General features: G+C 44.0%; 1 protein-coding gene across 1 annotated transcript; it reads left to right on the plus strand.

Annotated features, from left to right (window-relative positions):
• ephb4.L (EPH receptor B4 L homeolog) lies at positions 1–26565 on the plus strand. Its single transcript, NM_001136172.2, is given in 16 exon segments — positions 1–361; positions 13609–13679; positions 14152–14836; positions 19007–19162; positions 19333–19653; positions 20154–20287; positions 20454–20616; positions 20733–20835; positions 20935–20999; positions 21369–21482; positions 21810–22057; positions 22577–22792; positions 23060–23209; positions 24370–24563; positions 25179–25334; positions 25899–26565. Coding segments are annotated over 16 exon segments (2943 nt in total). The 5' UTR covers positions 1–309; the 3' UTR covers positions 26014–26565.
• Positions 26566–27616: the final 1051 nt, after the last annotated feature.

Raw genomic sequence — 27616 nt, forward strand, 5'->3', positions numbered from 1 at the left:
TCTGCACCCCACTCTGCTCCCAACTCTGCACCCCCCTCTACTCTCCACTCTGCACCCCACTCTGCTCCCCACTCTGCACCCCACTCTGCTCCCAACTCTGCACCCCACTCTGCTACCCACTGGATTTTGGGGTCCTGGATGGATTAAGGCTACTGCTGCCCCTTGAGTTTCGGGGTTCTGGCTGCATTAAAGACGCTGCTCCCCCCTGACATTGGGGTGTCCAGCTGGTTTAGGGGTTCTGCTCACCTCCCCATTGTCTTGGGCCACTGTATTGGGGTCACTTAGGAGCTGCACCCCTCTCTCCTCCCCATGGATCTCTGGACACTTTTCCTCTGGCTCCCCCTCTCACTGGCTCTAGAAGGTAATGTATAGTCTGATATACTGTATATATGTATATGGCTATGTACTACTGGCTGGTAGTAAGGACTGAAAGTTACATAATCTATGCTTTGCCCTCTGTAGTAAGTGTACAGAGTAACATTACACAGAGGATACGGAATGTATATAATAAGAGTAAAGGATACTGTATGTATATAATAAGCGTAAGGATACGTTATGTATATATTAAGAGTAGGAATGCTGTATGTAAATAATAAGAGTAAGGATACTGTATGTATATATTAAGAGTAGGAATGCTGTATGTTTATAATAAGAGTAACGATACTTTATGTATATAATAAGAGTAAGGATACTGTATGTATATAATATTAATAAGGATACTGTATGTGTATAATAAGAGTAAGGATACTGTATGTATATAATAAGCGTAAGGATACGTTATGTATATATTAAGAGTAGGAATGCTGTATGTAAATAATAAGAGTAAGGATACTGTATATATATAATAAGAGTAGGAATGTTTATAATAAGAGTAAGGATACTTTATGTATATAATAAGAGTAAGGATACTGTATGTATATAATAAGAGTAGGAATGCTGTATGTATATAATAAGAGTAAGGATACTGTATGTATATAATAAGAGTAAGGATACTGTATGTACATAATATTGTATGTATATAATATTAATAAGGATGCTGTATGTATATAATAAGAGTAAGGATACTGTATGTATATAATATTAATAAGGATGCTGTATGTATATAATAAGAGTAAGGATACTGTATGTATATAATATTAATAAGGATGCTGTATGTATATAATAAGAGTAAGGATACTGTATGTATATAATATTAATAAGGATACTGTATGTGTATAATAAGAGTAAGGATACTGTATGTATATAATATTAATAAGGATACTGTATGTGTATAATAAGAGTAAGGATACTGTATGTATACTGTATTCCAATACATGCAGTTATTGTTGGACACACAGAAATGTTTATATTCCAGTGAGTAAGGACAGGCTCTAAGTGCCTCCTACCAACCCTTGTCTCACATGGGGGCTTGTTTGGAAAGCTCTGTTGTAAGGAGTAGAGATGTAGAATGTTTATCAGTGAAACACTGCCGGCAGGAGAGAGAGCAAATGGATACTGTGTGTATAACATGAACAGCTACTCCAAGTCAATAAGTGAGAGGGGCATTCATTGTGCAATTCCTGCTCCCTGGTGCAGATTATTAGCCTATATTGGACCAACGGACATCCAACCTTCTGACCTACAACTGACCATTCACATTAATAAAAAGTAGTAAAAAGAACAAACCATTCAATGCTCAGGCCATTAATTGACAGACAGCAGTTGTAGGAAAGTGACAGTTTCCAACTGATAAAAACCTGTCCCCATCGACTGAACGACCGATCCCCATGGTACGAAAAATGTCTGTGCGATCCACACACAGTCCGAAAGTCATACAAATCTTTGTTACATATGATAGTATCTTTGTGTCTATGACCATCTTTATATACAGTGGGTATAATATACAGAATAAAGTCATATGGAGGATACAGTGAGTATAATATACAGAATAAAGTCATAAGGAGGATAGAGTGGGTATAATATACAGAATAAAGTCATAAGGAGGATACAGTGGGTATAATATACAGAATAAAGTCATATGGAGGATACAGTGGGTATAATATACAGAATAAAGTCATATGGAGGATACAGTGAGTATAATATAAAGAATAAAGTCATAAGGTGGATACAGTGGTTATAATATAAAGAATAAAGTCATATGGAGGAAACAATTGGTATAATATACAGAATAAAGTTGTATGGAGGATACAGTGGGTATAATATACAAAATAAAGTCATATGGAGCATACAGTGAGTATAATATACGGAATAAAGTCATAAGGAGGATACAGTGGGTATAATATACAGAATAAAGTCATATGGAGGATACAGTGGGTATAATATACAGAATAAATCATATGGAGGATACAGTGGGTATAATATACAGAATAAATCATATGGAGGATACAGTGGGTATAATATAAAGAATAAAGTCATATGGAGGAAACAGTTGGTATAATATACAGAATAAAGTTGTATGGAGGATACAGTGGGTATAATATACAGAATAAAGTCATATGGAGGAAACAGTTGGTATAATATAAAGAATAAAGTCATATGGAGGATACAGTGGGTATAATATACAGAATAAAGTCATATGGAGGATACAGTGGGTATAATATACAGAATAAAGTCATATGGAGCATACAGTGGGTATAATATACAGAATAAAGTCATATGGAGGATACAGTGTGTATAATATACAGAATAAAGTCATATGGAGGAAACAGTTGGTATAATATACAGAATAAAGTTGTATGGAGGATACAGTGGGTATAATATACAGAATAAAGTCATATGGAGCATACAGTGTGTATAATATACAGAATAAATCATATGGAGGATACAGTGAGTATAATATAAAAAATAAAGTCATATGGAGGATACAGTGTGTATAATGTACAGAATAAAGTCATATGCAGGATACAGTGGTTATAATATAAAGAATAAAGTCATATGGAGGAAACAGTTTGTATAATATACAGAATAAAGTCATATGGAGGATACAGTGGGTATAATATACATAATAAAGTCATATGGTGGATACAGTGGGTATAATATACAGAATAAAGTCATATGGAGGATACAGTGGTTATAATATAAAGAATAAAGTCATATGGAGGAAACAGTTGGTATAATATAAAGAATAAAGTCATATGGAGGATACAGTGGGTATAATATAAAGAATAAAGTCATATGGAGGATACAGTGGGTATAATATACAGAATAAAGTCATATGGAGGATACAGTGGGTATAATATACAGAATAAAGTCATATGGAGCATACAGTGGGTATAATATAAAGAATAAAGTCATATGGAGGAAAATGGGTAGAATATACAGAATAAAGTCATAAGGAGGATACAGTGGGTATAATATACAGAATAAAGTCATATGGAGCATACAGTGGGTATAATATAAAGAATAAAGTCATATGGAGGAAAATGGGTAGAATATACAGAATAAAGTCATAAGGAGGATACAGTGGGTATAATATACAGAATAAAGTCATATGGAGGATACAGTGGGTATAATATACAGAATAAAGTCATATGGAGCATACAGTGGGTATAATATAAAGAATAAAGTCATATGGAGGAAAATGGGTAGAATATACAGAATAAAGTCATAAGGAGGATACAGTGTGTATAATATACAGAATAAAGTCATAAGGAGGATACAGTGGGTATAATATACAGAATAAAGTCATAAGGAGGATACAGTGGGTATAATATACAGAATAAAGTCATAAGGAGGATACAGTGGGTATAATATACAGAATAAAGGTGTATGGAGGATACAGTGGGTATAATATACAGAATAAAGTTGTATGGAGGATACAGTGGGTATAATATACAGAATAAAGTGGTATGGAGGATACAGTGGGTATAATATACAGAATAAAGTTGGATGGAGGCTACAGTGGGTATAATATACAGAATAAAGGTGTATGGAGGATACAGTGGGTATAATATACAGAATAAAGGTGTATGGAGGATACAGTGGGTATAATATACAGAATAAAGTTGTATGGAGGATACAGTGGGTATAATATACAGAATAAAGTTGTATGGAGGATACAGTGGGTATAATATACAGAATAAAGTTGTATGGAGGATACAGTGGGTATAATATACAGAATAAAGTTGTATGGAGGATACAGTGGGTATAATATACAGAATAAAGTCATATGGAGGATACAGTGGGTATAATATACAGAATAAAGTTGTATGGAGGATACAGTGGGTATAATATAGTGAATAAAGTACCCCCTCTTGTAAAATATAAGGATATTATAAGTTACCGAGGAGTTTCATGACCATATAAAAGTACGAGGCCGAAGGCCGAGTGTTTTTATACAGGTCATGGAACTCCGAGGTAACTTATAATATCCTCATATTTTACAACTGGGGGTACTTTATTTATTATAATACACAAATTTCAATGAGTCATGTGACTGAAATGACATCAGAACTCACCGTTTATAACTGATGACATCAGAACTCACCGTTTATAAGGATATAATTTACAAGATATTCATGGCTTTTGTGTATAATATACAAAATAAAGTTGTATGGAGGCTACAGTGGGTATAATGTACAGTGAAGTCACGTGATGGATACAGAGGATAATATGTGCAAATACAGTTATATGATGGAAACTGTGTATACAGACAGAGTGTATATAATAAATAGAGTGTACATTACACATATATATATAGTGGTATGATGGATACATTGCTTTATAGGCAGTTGTGTTGTGACTATACAGTAACATGGCACTGAGTGTGTAATGCAGGGGGAGCAGCAGAACAATGAAAGGATTTTGTATAACGAGGATTCATTTGTATATACCCCGGCCTCTCCTGATATGTTCATATTATACTTGTGCCACTGTCCTGGCATTGTGGGTAAAGGTTGTACCCCTAGAAGGCCTGGGCTGTCCCTGGGCCTGTCAGAGAGAATTCCGAGAAAAGGGAAGTTTCCCAGGGGTTTGGGAGGAGCAGTGGAAAGTTGAGCTCCATTAGGGAAGGTGCCGTGTGAGAGACACTGATATTCCCGTTTCCTGTGTATATATAATGCCTGTGTATATATAATGCCTGTGTATATATATAATGCCTGTGTATATATAATGCCTGTGTATATATATAATGCCTGTGTATATAGTGCTGCGGGCGGGATATAGTGGTACATTATAAGCACAAGATTATAAGCTATTGTATTGGCATCATACAATAGCCCTCTCACCTGGCCCCTCTCTCCCACCTTCCCCCGTCTCTTATTCTGCCCCTTTTTCTCGCCTCCCCGTCTTACTTGGTTTGTCCCTTTCTCACTTTCATCACCCCCCTGCTTTCCCTCCAGATAGAGAAACCCAGTGTTTGACCACAAGAAACAATGTACTTTTCTGCCTAATTCTCTAGCATATTATTTGCCCTTGTCTGTCTGTCACTCGCTTCTCTCCCAGGGACTGTCTGTCTGTGCTGGAGTATTTCTTCCTACTTCAATTCATCCCCTCCTATGTGTCCCCCAATCTACCCTCCCCCACAGACCTCTGAACCCCTTTCCCCCATCCCAGTCTGACACTTTACTGACCCACCACTCCCCAATTTCTCTTACTCCCCTTCTCTCAGCTCCCTGTGTGTCTCCTTCTCTCCCTACTCCCTTTTCTCCCCTAGCCCAGAGCTCTTATCTTACCCTTTCTACTCCTTCCTTACTCCCTATATCTCTCCCTTTTTCTCCCTTACCCCATAGCTCTTATCTTTGCACCTCTTCCTTACTCCCTCTTTCTTTCTTTCTTTCTTTCTTTCTTTCTTTCTTTCTTTCTTTCTTTCTTTCTTTCTTTCTTTCTTTCTTTCTTTCTTTCTTTCTTTCTTTCTTTCTTTCTTTCTTTCTTTCTTTCTTTCTTTCTCCCCTGTACCCACTGCCTGGCATTGGCTCACCCCTGTGCTTCCCTTACTAAAGGTTGGTGCTACTCGGGACTGATTCTCACCCTGCACCTGCTCGTATCTCTTCCAGTGTGGGTCCCAGACTCCTCTGCTTTGTCCCATTTGGTTGCACCCTTTCTTCCCCTGCCTGTACCCTTCCTCTCTATCTGGTTACCCTTCTCAGGGACCATGATGCCCTCCTGTTGTCTTAAGAACTAAAAGTCCCAGCATCCTCCGCAACTAAAGTCTGTAGTGGCATGCTGAGATTTGTAGTTCAGGAACAGCTTGAGACTCAAAAGTTACTCTCCCCCCCCCCGAACCATCCCATCTATAATAACTTTTTCTAACCCCAGGGTGATTGTAAGCTCTGCAGCCGAGCACCCCTATAAAGTTATTAATATAGTGGCTGCAATGTAGAAAAGCTGCTGCCTCTCAGGATTGTTTAGAAACAATGGCCGACTCTGCTCACTCCTCCTTCCTGTGTCCCCCTCCCTTCCTCTTCCCTCCTTTCCCCCCTCCGCCTTTCATCTCCTCTCTCTCCAACTCCCAGTACCCTGCACTTTCCCTGCTGTCCATATGTCCTCGTTTATCTCTGCGCCCCCTCTGCTTCTCATTCTCTTCTCCCCCTGTACATAAACACATTAATTACACCCCTAAATTATCTACCCCCCTTCTTCTTCCTCCCCAGGTGCTTAATTATAGGGTGCGACTGCCCACGGGCTCATAGAACCTTCCACTTAGGGGCCACATATTTCTTTGTTTTCATTGGGGGGGCCCTGCTGCTGCCTGTACTGTACCATGCTGTGTATACATGCCATGCCGTAGTAGTAGTGTATGTGTAACTGTACCATGCTGTGTATAAATGCCATGCTGTAGTAGTGTATGTGTAACTGTACTGTACCATGCTGTGTATACATGCCATGCTGTAGTAGTAGTGTATGTGTAACTGTACCATGCTGTGTATACATGCCATGCTGTAGTAGTAGTGTATGTGTAACTGTACCATGCTGTGTATACATGCCGTGCTGTAGTAGTAGTGTATGTGTAACTGTACCATGCTGTGTATAAATGCCATGCTGTAGTAGTAGTGTATGTGTAACTGTACCATGCTGTGTATACATGCCATTCTGTAGTAGTAGTGTATGTGTAACTGTACTGGTACCATGCTGTGTATACATGCCGTGCTGTAGTAGTAGTGTATGTGTAACTGTACTGTACCATGCAGTGTATACAGTACATGCCGTGCTATATTAGTAGTGTATGTGTAACTGTACTGTACCATGCTGTGTATAAATGCCATTCTGTAGTAGTAGTGTATGTGTAACTGTACTGTACCATGCAGTGTATACAGTACATGCCGTGCTATATTAGTAGTGTATGTGTAACTGTACTGTACCATGCTGTGTATACATGCCATTCTGTAGTAGTAGTGTATGTGTAACTGTACCATGCTGTGTATACATGCCATGCTGTAGTAGTAGTGTATGTGTAACTGTACTGTACCATGCTGTGTATACATGCCGTGCTGTAGTGTATGTGTAACTGTACTGTACCATGCTGTGTATAAATGCCATGCTATAGTAGTAGTGTATGTGTAACTGTACCATGCTGTGTATAAATGCCATGCTGTAGTAGTGTATGTGTAAACTGTACTGTACCATGCTGTGTATAAATGCCATGCTATAGTAGTAGTGTATGTGTAACTGTACTGTACCATGCTGTGTATACATGCCGTGCTATAGTAGTAGTGTATGTGTAACTGTACCATGCTGTGTATAAATGCCGTGCTAAAGTAGTAGTGTATGTGTAACTGTACTGTACCATGCTGTGTATAAATGCCGTGCTATAGTAGTAGTGTATGTGTAACTATACCATGCTGTGTATACAAGTGTTTATGTGTTTGGGCCACTGCAGAAAGGGCACTTTAGAAGATAACTGGCATTTATATGGCTGGTCTCCTCCCTCCCAATTTGCCCCCTTGGTGCAGTAACCCCCCCCCCATCACTCTCTCCCCATTCATAGAAGATTAAAGGGAGATGAAAGTTGTTAGAGACCAAAGCACTTTATTCCATTGAGCCGCTCCCCCCACACTGCCCTCCCCCACTCGCTGACACTTTCACTAGAGCAGTGACTTGTTAGCTAATTGCCTCTTCCTCACTGATCATTGGGGCAAGTCTTCCCTCATCCTCGGCACAGACACATTCCAACTGCAAAGTACAGCACTAACAGATAAGTACTACAATAGTTTATATAAACAAGCTGCTGTGTAGCCATGGGGGCAGCCATTCAAGCACAGGATACACAGTAGATAACAGATAAGTACTACAATAGTTTATATAAACAAGCTGCTGTGTAGCCATGGGGGCAGCCATTCAAGCACAGGATACACAGTAGATAACAGATAAGTACTACTATAGTTTATATAAACAAGCTGCTGTGTAGCCATGGGGGCAGCCATTCAAGCACAGGATACACAGTAGATAACAGATAAGTACTACTATAGTTTATATAAACAAGCTGCTGTGTAGCCATGGGGGCAGCCATTCAAGCACAGGATACACAGTAGATAACAGATAAGTACTACTATAGTTTATATAAACAAGCTGCTGTGTAGCCATGGGGGCAGCCATTCAAGCACAGGATACACAGTAGATAACAGATAAGTACTACTATAGTTTATAGAAACAAGCTGCTGTGTAGCCATGGGGGCAGCCATTCAAGCACAGGATACACAGTAGATAACAGATAAGTACTACTATAGTTTATATAAACAAGCTGCCTGTGTAGCCATGGGGGGCAGCCATTCAAGCACAGGATACACAGTAGATAACAGATAAGTACTACTATAGTTTATATAAACAAGCTGCTGTGTAGCCATGGGGGCAGCCATTCAAGCACAGGATACACAGTAGATAACAGATAAGTACTACTATAGATTATATAAACAAGCTGCTGTGTAGCCATGGGGGCAGCCATTCAAGCACAGGATACACAGTAGATAACAGATAAGTACTACTATAGTTTATATAAACAAGCTGCTGTGTAGCCATGGGGGCAGCCATTCAAGCACAGGATACACAGTAGATAACAGATAAGTACTACTATAGTTTATATAAACAAGCTGCTGTGTAGCCATGGCGGGCAGCCATTCAAGCACAGGATACACAGTAGATAACAGATAAGTACTACTATAGTTTATATAAACAAGCTGCTGTGTAGCCATGGGGGCAGCCATTCAAGCACAGGATACACAGTAGATAACAGATAAGTACTACTATAGTTTATATAAACAAGCTGCGGTGTAGCCATGGGGGCAGCCATTCAAGCACAGGATACACAGTAGATAACAGATAAGTACTACTATAGTTTATATAAACAAGCTGCGGTGTAGCCATGGGGGCAGCCATTCAAGCACAGGATACACAGTAGATAACAGATAAGTACTACTATAGTTTATATAAACAAGCTGCTGTGTAGCCATGGGGGCAGCCATTCAAGCACAGGATACACAGTAGATAACAGATAAGTACTACTATAGTTTATATAAACAAGCTGCTGTGTAGCCATGGGGGCAGCCATTCAAGCACAGGATACACAGTAGATAACAGATAAGTACTACTATAGTTTATATAAACAAGCTGCTGTGTAGCCATGGGGGCAGCCATTCAAGCACAGGATACACAGTAGATAACAGATAAGTACTACTATAGTTTATATAAACAAGCTGCTGTGTAGCAATGACAGAAATTGAAAAAAGTCTATATGGCACAGGTTAAATAATGGATAACAGATAACACCATTATGTTCTACAGAGCTTATCTGCTATCTGCTGTGTAACCTGAATCTTTTCTCCTTTGAATGGCTGCCCTATGGCTACACAGCAGCTTATTAAACATTAGTAAGGGGCCCATCGACCAAAAGTCTGTGGTGTTTATATGTGAGTGTATGGAGGGGTGTGAGTGAGTGTATATATGTGAGAGTATATATGTGAGTGTATGGAGGGGTGGGTGCTGAGTACATAGAGTGCTAGCTTTTGGGACGAGCTAGTTGAACATGATCTCCCTTTCCCAAAGACTTTCTCTTGCTGAGCGTGAGAAGCCACATTGCAGTTGGTACATTCCTGGGCTTTGATCCTGTGTGTAGGATGAGTATTAGACTGGGGCCCTGGGGCCCTCCCATTACTCGGCGGTTACTCTGAAGTCTCCCTCCTCCCACTCGTGCCCATGAGCCCCGCCTGTCTGTAGTGCATCCTGGGTGCCACCTTCCCATTACCTGCCTCCGTGCCCCCTGCTCACACTAGTTACTCAGTAACTGACACTTACCTACTATTAACCCTATCTGCACCATTAACTATTACTGGCATGACTATAAATGGCAGCTTAAGTTACCGCAAAGGGCCACATTGTCCCACAGCTGGTTCTGTGTCGCTATGACAACAGAGATTGGCAGTCACATTGATGGCAGTTGGGGCAGATTCTGACCCTTCAGACCGATCTGACCGTTTATCTGCCTGTATAAGGGGCCCATCCACCAAAAGTTGGACTTTCCCATCTGATCATTTCCATATCTGCCCCTTGATGTGCTCCTTGCTCCAACTGCCGGCCTAGCAGCACTTCTGATCCGATTGTTAGCTCATGGGTCACAACAAGTGTGGGATGTAACTGAGCTCTGCGTTTCCATTCCAGCCCCAACTCCCTGTGTTTAAAGAAACAGTAAGATAAACTCCCAGGGGTTTGTTTATGGAACGATAAGCAGAGTAAACAGTGAGAATGGAGCGGCCGATTTATCATTTCCAGGCTGCGTTATGTAACCCTGGGATAGGGCTCTCCCACTAATAGGATTGTACCACTGTAGCAACACTTTCCCTTTAAATACTAATTATACCTTCTAATCTTATGCAGCCCTAATGTGTGTGTGTGTGTGTGTGTGTATATATATATAACTATGAGATACAACGCTGCACCCTATCACTAGTAGCTGCTGCACAATGGCAGCTCCAGAGCATGCTGGGAAATGTAGTTCTGATATTGCAGAGATAGAATCAATCAGTAGAACTGGGTCAATACTGACATAGAGAGATAGAGGAATCAGTAGAACTGGGTCAGTACTCACATAGACAGATAGAGGAATCAGTAGAACTGGTTCAGTACTGACGTAGAGAGATAGAGGAATCAGTAGAACTGGATCAGTACTGACGTAGAGAGATAGAGGAATCAGTAGAACTGGATCAGTACTCAGAGAGATAGAGGAATCAGTAGAACTGGGTCAGTACTCACAGAGAGATAGAGGAATCAGTAGAACTGGGTCAGTACTCACAGAGAGATAGAGGAATCAGTAGAACTGGATCAGTACTTACAAAGACGGATAGACGAATCAGTAGAACTGGGTCAGTACTCTCATAGAGAGATAGAGGAATCAGTAGAACTGGGTCAGTACTTAAAAAGACAGATAGAGGAATCAGTAGAACTGGATCAGTACTCACAGAGAGATAGAGGAATCAGTAGAACTGGGTCAGTACTGACAAAGAAAGATAAAGGAATCGGTAGAACTGGGTCAGTACTGACGTAGAGAGATAGAGGAATCAGTAGAACTGGGTCAGTACTCACATAGACAGATAGAGGAATCAGTAGAACTGGGTCAGTACTCACATAGAGAGATAGAGGAATCGGTAGAACTGGGTCAGTACTCACATAGAGAGATAGAGGAATCGGTAGAACTGGGTCAGCACTCACATAGAGAGATAGAGGAATCAGTAGAACTGGGTCAGTACTTAAAAAGACAGATAGAGGAATCAGTAGAACTGGATCAGTACTCACAGAGAGATAGAGGAATCAGTAGAACTGGGTCAGTACTGACAAAGAAAGATAAAGGAATCGGTAGAACTGGGTCAGTACTGACGTAGAGAGATAGAGGAATCAGTAGAACTGGGTCAGTACTCACATAGACAGATAGAGGAATCAGTAGAACTGGGTCAGTACTCACATAGAGAGAGAGAGGAATCAGTAGAACTGGGTCAGTACTGACATAGACAGATAGAGGAATCAGTAGAACTGGGTCAGTACTCACATAGAGAGAGAGAGGAATCAGTAGAACTGGGTCAGTACTGACATAGACAGATAGAGGAATCAGTAGAACTGGGTCAGTACTCACATAGACAGATAGAGGAATCAGTAGAACTGGGTCAGTACTCACATAGACAGATAGAGGAATCAGTACAGTTTTAAGAGAATGATGGTGAGAGCTGTGTTACTGGGCCTGGCACCCACAGACATAGGAGTGAGCAGCACCCATGGGAGAGAGAGGTGCACCTGTAGGGGAGTATTTATTTGCTTGTATAACAGGGATGGGGCAGAGAGTTACATGGGCTCTGGCATTTGTCTGCTCACGCACCTCCTATAAATCCAGTCTCACATCTCTGTGACTCACGTTTCTCTCCGATTGCCCCTGGGGCAGCTCCGTCACAGTCTGCCAAACCTGTAATTACCCTCCCCCGCTCCTGCCCAGACACCTGGAATTAGACACGCCCACCTGTGCCCGCTCTGTGCCTTTCCCATAATGTTCCTACTGGGAGACAAAGGCTTTCCTTTTGTTACTCACTCCTCTCTTACCTGGATACCAGTCTTTTATACTTCCAAACCTTGGGCCTCACTCCCTGGGTTCACTCTACGGATCCTGCCCAGGAGTCAGTCTGCTGCCCATTCATTTGCCCATTCATTTGCCATTCATTTGCTCATTCAATTACCCATACATTTTCCCATTAATTTGCCCATTCATTTGCCCGTTCATTTTCCCATTCATTTGCCCATTCATTTGCCCATTCATTTGCCCATTCATTTGCTAAGGTACCAGCCTAAAGAACTACACTTCCCAGCATGCTCTGGAGCTGCCCACTGATTTGCCCATTGATTTGCTAAGGCTTAGGGCCACTCAGTGCCTGGGGTGGGGTCTCTGCAGGGGCCACATATCTGCACACATCATATAGTGATATTATAGCTGAGAATAAGCTCAGTAAATATACAGATTATATTGCATTGCCAGTACAGTCGGCTGGTACCACAATACAGAACTGGCACGTCTCCCATCTGATAAACCTTTACACTGGCAAATCCCTTATGTCTGCCCCCCCCCCCGGGTATGTACTGGTGAGAGATCCCACAATGCCGCTGTCCTTGTCGTGTAAGCGAGACGCGCTGGCGTTGTACAGTCAATATTTGCCTTCACTCTGATATCTCAGCCTTCCATTAGTTATCAGCCTTTATACACAGGACACTGCCCGTCACACTCATACGCCGCCACTTTAATCGCCTGAGGTCTGTGCCAAGCGCTTGTCACGCCATGACAAAATGGCATATTTACTAACCGCGTGCCTGTCTCCCCATGCCCCCGCCACAAGGGCACAGGTACAGATCATTATTATATATAATATACAGAGGCACTGCCATGTACTCAGCATGTATATTGGGGACTTGTATTATATACAAATCATAAGCACAAAGGCCTGGGTGCTGGGACTTTCCAGGTGCATTTTGGGTGATGGTGGGAATCCCAGATGGGAATTTCCATGGTAAATTCAGTAGTATTTTCGGGTTAATAAGAGACACAGTCTGGGTAAGTGATAGAGGGGCTTGTACTGGTTTCCATCTTTATGGGGTCCCACCATGTCTAGTTCCATCCACTCAATTTGTCCCCCTCTCTGTCCCCCACAGTCAACCTCATGAACACCAAGCTGGAGACCTCAGATCTTAAATGGACAAGTTATCCCAAAGTGGACGGACAGGTATGGACCCCCTGTCAGACACTCTCTGGCCGTTCAGCTTTCCCACTCCGCACACCATACTTCCTTTCCTGTTTAGCCAACTTCCTTCTTTACTTCCTGTCGTTAAGTGAACTATTTCCTTCCATTTTTGAGAGAAGTTGTTGCTTTTATAACTTTTAACTTCCTTTCCAGCCTTCCTGGGATAACTGTTTCCTGACTTTTTAAACCAGCTTCCATTTCAGCTTCCTGTTGTTTCTGTTTAAATTCCAGTATAAATAATACTACTTACTTGTGGGTTTCCTGTTCCGCTTCTTGCTTCCTTTTCTCCAGGATGCCTCTAGTCACAGTTAATACCTGTTTCTAATCCTTCTTTCCTGCTGAAGGCCCAACAAGCTCCTGAGTGGTCCTGCTGGATTAATCCCACCCCTTGCACTTGTCCGTGCTAGAATCCATTATTAATTTTATTGTTTCCTATATCCTTTTGTTACTGTAGTGGGACGAGATGTCTGGCCTGGATGACGAGGGAACACCAGTTCGCACGTATGAGATCTGCAATGCCCATCTTTCCAATCAGAACAACTGGCTTCGGACCAATTACATCCAACGTGGCTTGGCCAGCAATGCGTACGTGGAAATCACATTTACTATGCTGGAGTGCTCCTTCCTATCACGGGCCGGTCGCTCTTGCAAGGAAACCTTTAACCTCTACTATTACCAAGCTAACCATGACTTGGCCAATGACCATTTCCCTCCTTGGATGGAGAACCCTTGGGTTAGAGTTGACACTGTAGCAGCTGATTTTTTGGGCCGACCTAATAGAAGAGTAAGTTCAGGTTCCACTAGGATAAATGTGAAGACCCTTCGAATAGGGCCCCTGACAGGCGATGGCTTCTACTTGGCTTTCCAGGACCAAGGGGCATGCATGGCACTATTGGCCGTCCGTGTCTTCTATAGGGTTTGCCCAGCTGTGGTGGCATCCTTGGCAAGCTTCCCAAAGACTGTCTCTGAGGGACTGGTGGTATCAGCTGAAGGCAGCTGTGTTGAGGGGGCAGAGGGGCCACAGGGAAGACGGCCAACCATGTACTGCAGAGAAGATGGAGAATGGGCAAAGCCGGCTGTAGGGGAGTGCGCTTGTGTGGCTGGACGGGAGGAGAAGGATGGACGCACCAAGTGCGCAGGTAAGGAAACACTTCAAGTATTGATTGGAAGGGAATGGCCGAGCAAGTTAAATATAAACTGCAGGGGTTGCAGGTATAAAGATGGTGGGCTAATTGCGGGTGCGGGTATAATGCATGTTTTGAAAGATGTTATTACTGTGGCAGCACCCCTCTTAGCTACAGTAGAGTAATGTAGGCTATGCTCTAGCTCAGGTGCCATACAGTAGAGTACATTGAGCTTCTCTTTCATTCTGAGGCCCATACAGTGAGTACAGTTGAATTCTCTCTCATTCTGAGGCCCATACAGTGAGTACAGTTGGACTCTCTCTCATTCTGAGGCCCATACAGTGAGTACAGTTGAATTATATCTCATTCTGAGGCCCATACAGTGAGTACAGTTGAATTCTCTTTCATTCTGAGGCCCATACAGTGAGTACAGTTGGATTCTCTCTCATTCTGAGGCCCATACAGTGAGTACAGTTGGTTTCTCTCTCATTCTGAGGCCCATACAGTGAGTACAGTTGAATTCTCTCTCATTCTGAGGCCCATACAGTGAGTACAGTTGGTTTCTCTCTCATTCTGAGGCCCATACAGTGAGTACAGTTGAATTCTCTCTCATTCTGAGGCCCATACAGTGAGTACAGATGGTTTCTCTCTCATTCTGAGGCCCATACAGTGAGTACAGATGGTTTCTCTCTCATTCTGAGGCCCATACAGTGAGTACAGTTGAATTCTCTCTCATTCTGAGGCCCATACAGTGAGCACAGTTGGTTTCTCTCTCATTCTGGGGCCCATACAGTGAGTACAGTTGAATTCTCTCTCTTTCTGAGGCCCATACAGTGAGTACAGTTGGTTTCTCTCTCATTCTGAGGCCCATACAGTGAGTACAGTTGAATTCTCTCTCATTCTGAGGCCCATACAGTGAGTACAGTTGGCTTCTCTCTCATTCTGAGGCCCATTCAGTGAGTACAGTTGGTTTCTCTCTCATTCTGAGGCCCATACAGTGAGTACAGTTGAATTCTCTCTCATTCTGAGGCCCATACAGTGAGTACAGTTGGTTTCTCTCTCATTCTGAGGCCCATACAGTGAGTACAGTTGGACTCTCTCTCATTCTGAGGCCCAAACAGTGAGTACAGTTGAATTCTCTCTCTTTCTGAGGACCATTCAGTGAGTACAGTTGGTTTCTCTCTCATTCTGAGGCCCATACAGTGAGTACAGTTGAATTCTCTCTCATTCTGAGGCCCATACAGTGAGTACAGTTTAATTCTCTCTCTTTCTGAGGCCCATACAGTGAGTACAGTTGAATTCTCTCTCTTTCTGAGGCCCATACAGTGAGTACAGTTGGTTTCTCTCTCATTCTGAGGCCCATACAGTGAGTACAGTTGGTTTCTCTCTCATTCTGAGGCCCATACAGTGAGTACAGTTGAATTCTCTCTCATTCTGAGGCCCATACAGTGAGTACAGTTGGACTCTCTCTCATTCTGAGGCCCAAACAGTGAGTACAGTTGAATTATATCTCATTCTGAGGCCCATACAGTGAGTACAGTTGAATTCTCTCTCATTCTGAGGCCCATACAGTGAGTACAGTTGAATTCTCTCTCTTTCTGAGGCCCATACAGTGAGTACAGTTGAATTCTCTCTCTTTCTGAGGCCCATACAGTGAGTACAGTTGGTTTCTCTCTCATTCTGAGGCCCATACAGTGAGTACAGTTGAATTCTCTTTCATTCTGAGGCCCATACAGTGAGTACAGTTGGTTTCTCTCTCATTCTGAGGTCCATACAGTGAGTACAGTTGGTTTCTCTCTCATTCTGAGGCCCATACAGTGAGTACAGTTGAATTCTCTCTCATTCTGAGGCCCATACAGTGAGTACAGTTGGACTCTCTCTCATTCTGAGGCCCAAACAGTGAGTACAGTTGAATTATATCTCATTCTGAGGCCCATACAGTGAGTACAGTTGAATTCTCTCTCATTCTGAGGCCCATACAGTGAGTACAGTTGAATTCTCTCTCTTTCTGAGGCCCATACAGTGAGTACAGTTGAATTCTCTCTCTTTCTGAGGCCCATACAGTGAGTACAGTTGAATTCTCTCTCTTTCTGAGGCCCATACAGTGAGTACAGTTGGTTTCTCTCTCATTCTGAGGCCCATACAGTGAGTACAGTTGAATTCTCTTTCATTCTGAGGCCCATACAGTGAGTACAGTTGGTTTCTCTCTCATTCTGAGGTCCATACAGTGAGTACAGTTGGTTTCTCTTTCATTCTGAGGCCCATACAGTGAGTACAGTTGAATTCTCTCTCATTCTGAGGCCCATACAGTGAGTACAGTTGGACTCTCTCTCATTCTGAGGCCCAAACAGTGAGTACAGTTGAATTATATCTCATTCTGAGGCCCATACAGTGAGTACAGTTGAATTCTCTCTCATTCTGAGGCCCATACAGTGAGTACAGTTGAATTCTCTCTCTTTCTGAGGCCCATACAGTGAGTACAGTAGGCTGTATTCTTGCTCTGGCTCTTATACTTTACACTGGGCTGTGCTCTCAGCCTGGGCCCATGCAGCAGACTACAGTTGTCTATTGTCCAGCTCTAGGGCCCATACAGAACACTAGTCTGGGGCCAATACAGTACAATACTCTCGTACTTTCAGGCCTTTGTGTTGCCATAATGTGTTCCTGATGTATTTGCCACCCCGTGTGCCTCTCCCCTGAAATCTCCGGTTTCACTGCAGCCTTCCTGTTCCTTCTCACCTCCCCGCTGGGTATAACCCAATCCTGTGTGTGGGCATGAGAGTTGTATGAGAATTGCATGAGAGCTGGGGGGGGGGGGCAGGCAGGAGCTCAGAGGTGTCACAGACAAAAGGGAGCCGGAATGTCAGGTATTTGGGGGGATGGGGCCAGGAAGTGTGAATGGGACAGATGCAAGGAGAGGGGGAGGGAGGAGTTAAATTCATATACCTTTAACCCTGCTGCTGCCAGAGTGCTGTGAGTGCTGCTGCATTGAGAGGCTTCCTTGTAGGACAAACACGGCCCAAAGTGACTGTTTACCCCGATTAGAAAAGTATGTAGTTCCAGGTAAAGTTGTTCTGTACCATGTTAGTCAGTCACAGGGCAAAATAAATAAATAACAGAAGCGTATTTAGTGTAATCCCTAAACATGGGGGGGATTTAATGTTTCTGAGCTGCTTCATACTAAGCCCCTAACCATTATATACACATTAATGGGGACAAATGGTGACAAAGAGCTTGCTTTCATTGCTTTATTTTTTAATGTTTCCACTTTTTTGTTTTACTTTAAACTCAGTCGTTCCTGAGCTGGAAATTGACATTGCTTTCTGGTTGCCAAGCTGAATGTCCTTAGCAACCGATCATTTGTCAAAAAGATCAGATGCTGTGAACAGTTCATGTAAAGTTTAAAAGTGACCCTTTACTTAATACAGATATTGTAATTATTCTGGGTGTCGTTAGCACAGTTCAAAGCAGGCAAATTGCTTTGTGATGTTAGTTGGCCATTCTGATTCGCTTGGGGCAGAAAGTAGTAAATTGGACCACCAGAAATCAGGCTGCAGTCGGACAAGTGGCCCTAGGATATCATTGGTCTCTGCCAGGCTGCTGGGAGTTGTAGTTCAGAAGCATAGACCATAGGATCATTATCCTCCGTCCTTGTCTCCAGTCCTTATCTCCCTGATTCATGAGCGGATTGTGCCCCTTGTGTCCCCCCCTTTTGTGTCATTAAACAAAGGCAGGAAGGAAACAGGGACAGTCCCAGGGGCTATTTATACAGCCGTGCAGACTCTTCTACATTACCCAGTCTTTTATATTTCTCAGCGTACAGCAGGGCTGTCCAACACGTGGGGCAGAGGATGATGGGAGCTGTAGTTCAGTAACTTCCTGCTGCTTTTCACAGCTAGAATGGGAGGAGTTTCCCCAGTGAGTAGCGAATACCCCATTCTGTATTGGCAAAATAATATGGCAATTCCCACGTATGGATATATATATATATATACACACCTCAAAAGCACAGAGATAAATATATATATATATATATATATATATATATATATATATATATATATATATATATATATATATATATATATGTATGCTTGCAGTATGACAGCTCCCATCTGTGTATATATGAATGCAAAGACAAGCATTGCTCTGTTCAAGCCCATTCTCTGTTTTGTGACCCTACAGCTTGTGTCCCTGGATACTTTAAAGCCTCCGTGGGAGAGAAGCCCTGCCAGCCTTGTCCTGCCAACAGCCTTTCTACTGGCCCTGGGGCAACTGTGTGTGCTTGCAAGCCAGGGTATTACAGAGCCTCGACGGACCCCCCAACAGCAGCCTGCAGCAGTGAGTACCCTCTATACATGAACTGTCTCTTTATCTGCCCCCATATTAACTGTATGTGACCCAGTAGCCAAAATGACCCACAGCCTCTTTGCTTGTACATCTTCCCACCCCCAGCCTCCTCTATGTACTGCCTCCCAACATTATCCTATTGTCTCCTCCTTGCTCTCTAGCTCCCCCTTCAGCTCCACGCAGTATTGTTGCCCGGGTGAACGGATCAATGGTAGACCTAGAATGGAGCGAACCACTTGACGCTGGTGGGAGAGGGGACCTGTACTATGAAGTTCAGTGTATGGAATGTGCTGGGCCCTGCATTCCCTGCTCCCGGTTAAACTACAGTCCCCGGCCTCAGCGATTGGAAGATCGCAGACTCCGCGTGTCTGGGCTCCGCCCCCGAGTAACCTACAACTTCCGCGTGTTGGCTTTAAATGGCGTGTCTGAGCGAAGCAGCGGGGCAGTGGGGGAGGAAGTAAATGTGACCACTGACCGTGATGGTAGGTACTTTCCTTAAACAAGAAGGAAAGCTATTGAGGCAGTTTATTGCTAGAATGCTATATTTATTCTGCAGAATGCTTAACTATACCTGAGTAAGCAGCTCTAGATGCTCTCTCTGTTTGTTTAGGATAGCAGCTGCCATATTAACTTGGTGTGACATCACTTCCTGCCTGAGTCTCTCCCTCTCGCTCATAGCTCTGGGCTCAGATTACAGCAGAGAGGGGAGGAGGGAGGGAGAGAGGAGCAAACTGAGCATGCTCAAGCCCTAGCCCTGGAGGTTTAAGCTGAAAACAGTTAGTCTGATACAGAAGCCCATGAGTACACAATAGAAGGAAAGAAATGTGATGTTTGACAGAGGACTCAGAGCAGCATTACTTTGAGGGGTTACTGGTGTATTTATATAGACCTTTCTGATAAAGCTTACTTACTTTTAGCCTTTAACCCTTTTATAACCTTTGTGTCAGATTCATTAATCTCCTCTCCTTGATTTCACCTCCAGTTCCCCTCCCAGTTAGTGGTATACAACAAATGGCCGCAACAGAAACGACACTCACCCTCCGCTGGGCCACCCCTCTGCACTCAGCACCCACCAAAGGCAACATTCTGGATTATGAAGTCAAATACTATGAGAAGGTGAGAGGCTTGGTATTTGGGGGAGATATATATATATATATATATATATATATATATATATACATATATATATATATAATGTGTGTGTGTGTGTGTGTTGTTTGGGGAACAGACAAAAGGTATTGGGTGAGAGAATAAAGGTTTCTACCTCCATTTGTGTCCCCAGGACCAGGAGAAGCCCCTGATAATGTTTCTGAAGACCCCAAGCAATGAGGCTCGTCTGCTTGAGCTCCACGCTGGCACCGTGTATGTGGTACAAGTCAGGGCAAGGACAGAGGCCGGGTATGGGGCATTCAGCGGGGACACTTTATTCCAGACCCTGACACAAGGTGAGTGAGAGGAGCTGACGCTTTATATACATAGTGAACTATTCTAGTATTTCAACTTCACCAGTGATAATAATGAGGATTACCAAAGGCTTTAATCGTTTCTCCTCCTTCCCCAGACCCAGAGAAGCCACACCCACAGGTGGCATTAATAGCTGGCACCGCTGGGGTGGGCACATTACTAATATTAGCAGTCATCATCACTGCGGTGGTGTGTATCAGGTAAGTGCACCTTTATTCCAGCAACAGTGATCCTACAGCCAATGGATGGAGCTCTGAACAAGTCACATGTAATATTTACCCATTCTATGCCATTCACAGAAAGCACGGGAGCACCAACGAGCCCGAGTATTGTGACAAACCTGGCCAGTACCTCATTGGTCACAGTAAGTCTGTTCTTGTGCTTAATGGACTTTCTTTCTTTATAATATCCTCAGCCTCCCTTTAATATCCGTTAGTGGGGGTCTAGGACTCATGTAATATCCGTTAGTGGGCGTCTAGGACTCATGTAATATCCGTTAGTGGGCGTCTAGGACTCATGTAATATCCGTTAGTGGGCGTCTAGGACTCATGTAATATCCGTTAGTGGGGGTCTAGGACTCATGTAATATGTGTTAGTGGGGGTCTAGGACTCATGTAATATGTGTTAGTGGGGGTGTAGGACTCATGTAATATGTGTTAGTGGGGGTGTACGACTCATGTAATATGTGTTAGTGGGGGTGTAGGGCTTATGTAATATGTGTTGTCTCCTGCAGACTCCAAGGTGTACATCGACCCTTTCACCTATGAGGATCCCAATGAAGCAGTGAGGGAGTTTGCTAAGGAGATTGACGTGTCCTGTGTAAAGATCGAGGAGGTGATTGGAGCAGGTGAGTAATGACATAGGGGTGGGGCAAATGATTGGGGGTGGGGAGGATGAAGGAAAGAGGGGGTACATGGGAGGAGATACAGACTAGTTGCTCAGAGATATCAGATCAATAGTAACTTATATATGTTGGGGGCAGAAGAATTATGATGGGTGGGGGTAACTTGCTCCTGGGGGATTATACATCTCAGTACAACTAACACCGAGTGGGAAGCAGCAGGAATTGGGGGGGGGGCATAAGATGATGGAATATGAAGGGTCAGTATATTTTGGGGAGAGGAGAGGGAGTGATATGTGGCTGCCATTGTTTCTTTCCTTTCTGCCCCTGCAGGGGAATTTGGGGAGGTGTGCCGGGGGCGCCTGAAGGTTCCAGGAAAGAAAGAGAATTACGTGGCCATCAAAACACTGAAAGGGGGGTACACGGAGCGCCAACGCAAGGAATTCCTTAGTGAGGCCAGCATCATGGGCCAGTTCAACCACCCCAATATTATTCACCTGGAGGGGGTCATCACCAACAACTGCCCCGTCATGATCATCACTGAGTATATGGAGAACGGGGCCCTGGACTCATTCCTGCGAGTAAGTGATGTATTGTGCACTAGGGCAAGTGTGTGTGATTGTATCAGTCAGGATATATGTGTGTGATCCACTAGTGTGTGTGATTGTATCAGTCAGGATATATGTGTGTGTGATGCACTAGTGTGTGTGATTGTATCAGTCAGGATATATGTGTGTGATCCACTAGTGTGTGCAAGTAATAGTGTACTTTATCTATAAGAGTAGTGAGTGATGATGTGGGTGATTTTGTACAGTATCCGTGCACCCCGTATATATTTATATAATTGTGTGTGTGACGTGATACAGTGTACAGTTGTGTGTGTGACGTGATACAGTGTACAGTTGTGTGTGTGACGTGATACAGTGTACAGTTGTGTGTGTGTGTGCATTTGTGGCAGAGATTGGACGTGGCAGTAACAATTCCTTGTCTTGTGTCTGTGCATTTGTTACTGGCTCAGGAGTCACGTTTGTGATAATAGTGCACTCCAACGCAACTGATCAGTGGAAATAGTGCAAATGTAATTGTTTATTATTATTCAGCAAAACGACGGGCAGTTCACGCCTATCCAGCTGGTGGGGATGCTCCGAGGAATTGCGTCCGGCATGCGCTACCTGTCAGAGATGAGTTTTGTGCACCGGGATCTGGCCGCCAGGAATATACTAGTGAACAGTAACCTGGTGTGTAAAGTGTCCGACTTTGGCCTCTCCCGGTTCCTGCAGGAGGGATCTACTGACCCAACATACACCTCTTGTCTGGTGAGAGCCCAGGGGGGAGATGGATGTACTGGGGCTGGAGGGAGAATGAGAGGGGCAGCTCAGACGTAATGGAGAGGGAACAAGATAAAGGGAGGGAAAGTAGGAAGAGAGAAGCAAGTAGAGAGGACACAAGGGGGTGATGGCACTAGTGAGGGTTGGTAAAGAGTACACAGGGTAGGAGAGAGTAATGGGATAGGGAGAATAAGAGGGAGGAACATGAGCACTATGGGAATAACCCCTAACTCTCATCTTTTGTTGTTCCCCCAGGGAGGGAAGATCCCGATCCGATGGACTGCCCCAGAAGCCATTGCTTTCCGCAAGTTTACATCAGCCAGCGATGTCTGGGGCTACGGAATAGTCATGTGGGAAGTTATGTCCTTCGGAGAGCGACCCTACTGGGATATGTCCAATCAGGATGTGAGTACATTCACTATTAAACGCTTTCCTTAATACTAACCTTATTATTATATGCTGGCCTTACTACTGACCTTACTATTATAAGCTGGGTTTACTACTGACATTATTATATGCTGGGCTTACTACTGACCTTACTATTATAAGCTGGGCTTACTACTGACATTATTATAAACTGGGCTTACTACTGACTTTACTATTATAAGATGGGCTTACTAACTGACTTTACTATTATAAGCTGGGCTTACTACTGACCTTACTATTATAAGCTGGGCTTACTACTGACCTTACTATTATAAGCTGGGTTTACTACTGACCTTATTATTATATGCTGGCCTTACTACTGACCTTACTATTATAAGCTGGGTTTACTACTGACATTATTATATGCTGGGCTTACTACTGACCTTACTATTATAAGCTGGGCTTACTACTGACATTATTATAAACTGGGCTTACTACTGACTTTACTATTATAAGATGGGCTTACTACTGACTTTACTATTATAAGCTGGGCTTACTACTGACCTTACTATTATAAGCTGGGTTTACTACTGACCTTACTATTATGAGCTGGGTTTACTACTGACCTTATTATTATATGCTGGGCTTACTACTGACCTTACTATTATAAGCTGGGCTTACTAGTGACATTATTATAAACTGGGCTTACTACTGACCTTACTATTATAAGATGGGCTTACTACTGACCTTACTATTATAAGCTGGGCTTACTACTGACCTTACTATTATAAGATGGGTTTACAACTGGCCTTAATACTATTAGCTGGGATTTGCTATTATAAACTGTCCCGTACTACTGTTTTTAATGTTATAAGCTAGGCCTTACTATTTTAAACTTGATGTTACTACACAACTATTTGTATAAACTGAGACCTGCTGTTACTACTGGCCTTACTGTTATAACCTGGGATCTTCTCTTATAAGATGGGCCTTACAATAGGTCTATAGATAGAATTTACTATAATAAACTGGCCTTAGTATTATAGTCTGGGCCTAATTGTTGCACTTACTTGTATGTACGACACCATACGTGAGGCCACTGCCCCAGCTGAGCTTTACTCCGTCCCTGTGTGTAAGTGCACTTACAGGTGATTGTATTTGCACTGATATTAAAGCCATACTATCTGCTCCTTTCCTAGGTGATTAATGCCATAGAGCAAGACTACCGACTCCCTGCACCCCCAGATTGTCCCACCGCCCTCCACCAACTCATGCTGGACTGTTGGCAGCGGGACCGGGCATTACGGCCTCGCTTCGCTGACATTGTGAGCTCTTTGGACAAGCTGATCCGCAACCCTGCAAGTCTAAAAATCACCACACGAGAGCAGCTGGGGTAAGAATGTCATTATGCCCTGCACTATGGCAACACAATGGTCAGAGCCGCTCCTGTCATGAGCCAATGGGAGAACCTTGTGAGAGGGGTTAAAGGAGAGATGCAGCACGTGGCTCTGGCAGGAGAGGGTTAAAGGAGAGATGCCGCATGTGGCTCTGGCAGGACAGGGGTTAAAGGAGAGATGCAGCATGTGGCTCTGGCAGGAGAGGGGTTAAAGGAGAGATGCAGCATGTGGCTCTGGCAGGAGAGGGGTTAAAGGAGAGATGCAGCATGTGGCTCTGGCAGGAGAGGGGTTAAAGGAGAGATGCAGCATGTGGCTCTGGCAGGAGAGGGGTTAAGGATCTCTCAGGAGGAGAAGAAGGTTGGGGTGCAGTTGTTTCATGTCAGTGGAATGAGGGGGCGGAGTTATCAGCAGTGTGTGGGGGTCCTTGACCTTGGGAGTAAGGGGGGGAGGTAAAAAGCTCTTTATGAATGAGGTGCACCTGCAGGGTTAATGACCCCAAGTCTTCTGGGTCTCTTCTGACTGTCTCTCACCCACAATCAGAGTCTCATACTGAATGTCTCACCCATAGTGGGTGTCTCACACTCTCTGTCTCTGCTCCTCTGTGGCCCCAGGACGTCTCAGCCCCTGTTGGATCAGCGCACCCCCCATTATTCCTCCTTCTCGTCGGTCAGTGAGTGGCTCCATGCCATAAAGATGGGGCGCTACGAGGACGGGTTCAGGAACGCCGGATTCACCACATTCAGCCGAGTGCAGAACATCAGCACTGAGTAAGGACTTGACTTGGGGTGTAGAGTCAGCAGTGGGGCAGCACAGGGGGTGAGCGGATGTAGGGGTTCAGGAGGAGTGTGGGGGATGTAGGGGTTCAGGGGAGTGTGGGGGATGTAGGGGTTCAGGGGAGTGTGGAGGATGTAGGGGTTCAGGGGAATGTGGGGATGTAGGGGTTCAGGGGAGTGTGGGGGATGTAGGGGTTCAGGGGAGTGTGGGGGATGTAGGGGTTCAGGGGAGTGTGGAGGATGTAGGGGTTCAGGGGAGTGTGGAGGATGTAGGGGTTCAGGGGAATGTGGGGGATGTAGGGGTTCAGGGGAGTGTGGGGGATGTAGGGGTTCAGGGGAGTGTGGGGGATGTAGGGGTTCAGGAGGAGTGTGGGGGGATGTAGGGGTTCAGGAGGAGTGTGGGGGATGTAGGGTTCAGGAGGAGTGTGGGGGATGTAGGGGTTCAGGAGGAGTGTGGGGGGATGTAGGGGTTCAAGGCATTGTTGCATTGTGGGGGGGGTTTCTTGGCTAGTTTTCGCCCCTTCTCCCCGTAACCATTTTGTTGCTTTATCCCCACAGAGATCTCCTCAGGATGGGGGTGACACTCGCCGGTCACCAGAAAAAAATCCTCTCCAGCCTCCAGCAGATCCTCCCCAGTGAGAAGAGCACCCCAATCCCAGATCACTGCTACTGACTCCGCCCTGTGCTCCGCCATCTTGAACTTGACATGATGTCACATAAAGAAAGAAGCTGATTGGCTGACGCACAAGGACATTTTCACTGCTGCTGGTGGACTGATGCAATTTATATAAATAATCAGCAAACTTGGGGTGAAGCCGATTAATCCCCCATCTCGGTGCCTCCCGTGTATGCAGTGGGGCTTATTCATTAAGCAGTGCCACATCAGGACCCCCGGGGGCCAGGAAAGGAAGGAGAAAGCAAAAGGACTTTCCAGCTGCTGCAGTGCATTGTGGGTGCATTATAGTGGGGTGTCACTGTGTACCCTATCTATGCACAATGTAGCACAGTCAATGGGTGGAGCTTCTGTCCAATCAGGGAATCTGAATGAAATGTTGCAGTTTGTTTCCTCCAATCATGACTGGACTGATCTGAAGTGTAGGACTGCGCCTCTGGTCCCGGCCACGTGTCCAGTCTGTGTGTGTATATATATATATACTCACAGTCACATGACTCCTCCCTTCATTTTTATATTAAATTATTTCATAATAAAAGAATAAAAGTTGTAGTTGTACCTGTGTGTTCCCTGGGTGGCACCTCCATTCCTACAGCTCCCAGCATGCTTAGCCAGCCTTGCCCCACACTGTATAGGACTCTCCCAGTGCCCAGGCCTGTGCATAGACTTTCTGTGGTTGAAGATCCACATGGGCCAGGCCTCACATCTCAATATAATGACCCACATGGGCCAAGTCAAGAGTTTATTGTCATTTCATCCATATACGTTGTACAGTACACAGTGAGGTGAAACAACGTTCCTCTAGGACCTCTAGGTGCTACACACAACATAGATGTACCGGACAACAGACAAAAAGTGCAACTCAGGACAGGACAGTGCAGGGACAAGACACACTCAGCAGATGTAATATGTACAGTAAATAATGCTAAACGTCAGACATGATGGTGTATCATTGGGATATGACAGTAGTAAGAACATGATAAAGTGCAGATGTACATAGAGAACAATTGTATCCAATGGCTATTTATTTATACAATGGAGTACAGTGGCTGTGTAACGTTGTGGTATATAGTAAGGTCAGATGGAGTGTGAGTGAGATCTGTCCGGTCCCTGAGTATTCAGGAGCCTTATGACTATGGGAAGAAACTGTTACACAGTCTGGTAGTGAGGGCCCTAATGCTCCGGTACCTTTTTCCAGATGGCAGGAGAGTGAACAGTGAGTGTGAGGGGTGTGTTGGATCAGACACAATGCTGGTGGCTTTACGGATGCAGCGAGTGGTGTAAATGTCTGTGATGGAAGGAAGAGAGACACCTATGATCTTCTCTATGTCTTCACTATCCTCTGTAGGGTCTTGTGCTCCATGACAGTGCAGTTCCAGGCCAGACAGTGATAGAGCTGCTCAGGATGCTCTCGATAGTCCCTCTGTAGAAGGTTGTGAGTATGGATGGTGGGAGATGGGATTTCCTCTGGAAGTAGAGGCGCTGTTAGGCTTTCTTGGCTAAGTAGCTGGTGTTGTGGGACCAGGTGAGGTTCTCTGCCAGGTGGACACCAAGGAATTTGGTGCTTTTGATGATCTCCACATTAGAGCCATCAATGTACAGT

This window comes from Xenopus laevis, chromosome 3L (genome assembly GCF_017654675.1).
Source record: "Xenopus laevis strain J_2021 chromosome 3L, Xenopus_laevis_v10.1, whole genome shotgun sequence".
Classification (NCBI taxonomy): domain Eukaryota; kingdom Metazoa; phylum Chordata; class Amphibia; order Anura; family Pipidae; genus Xenopus; species Xenopus laevis.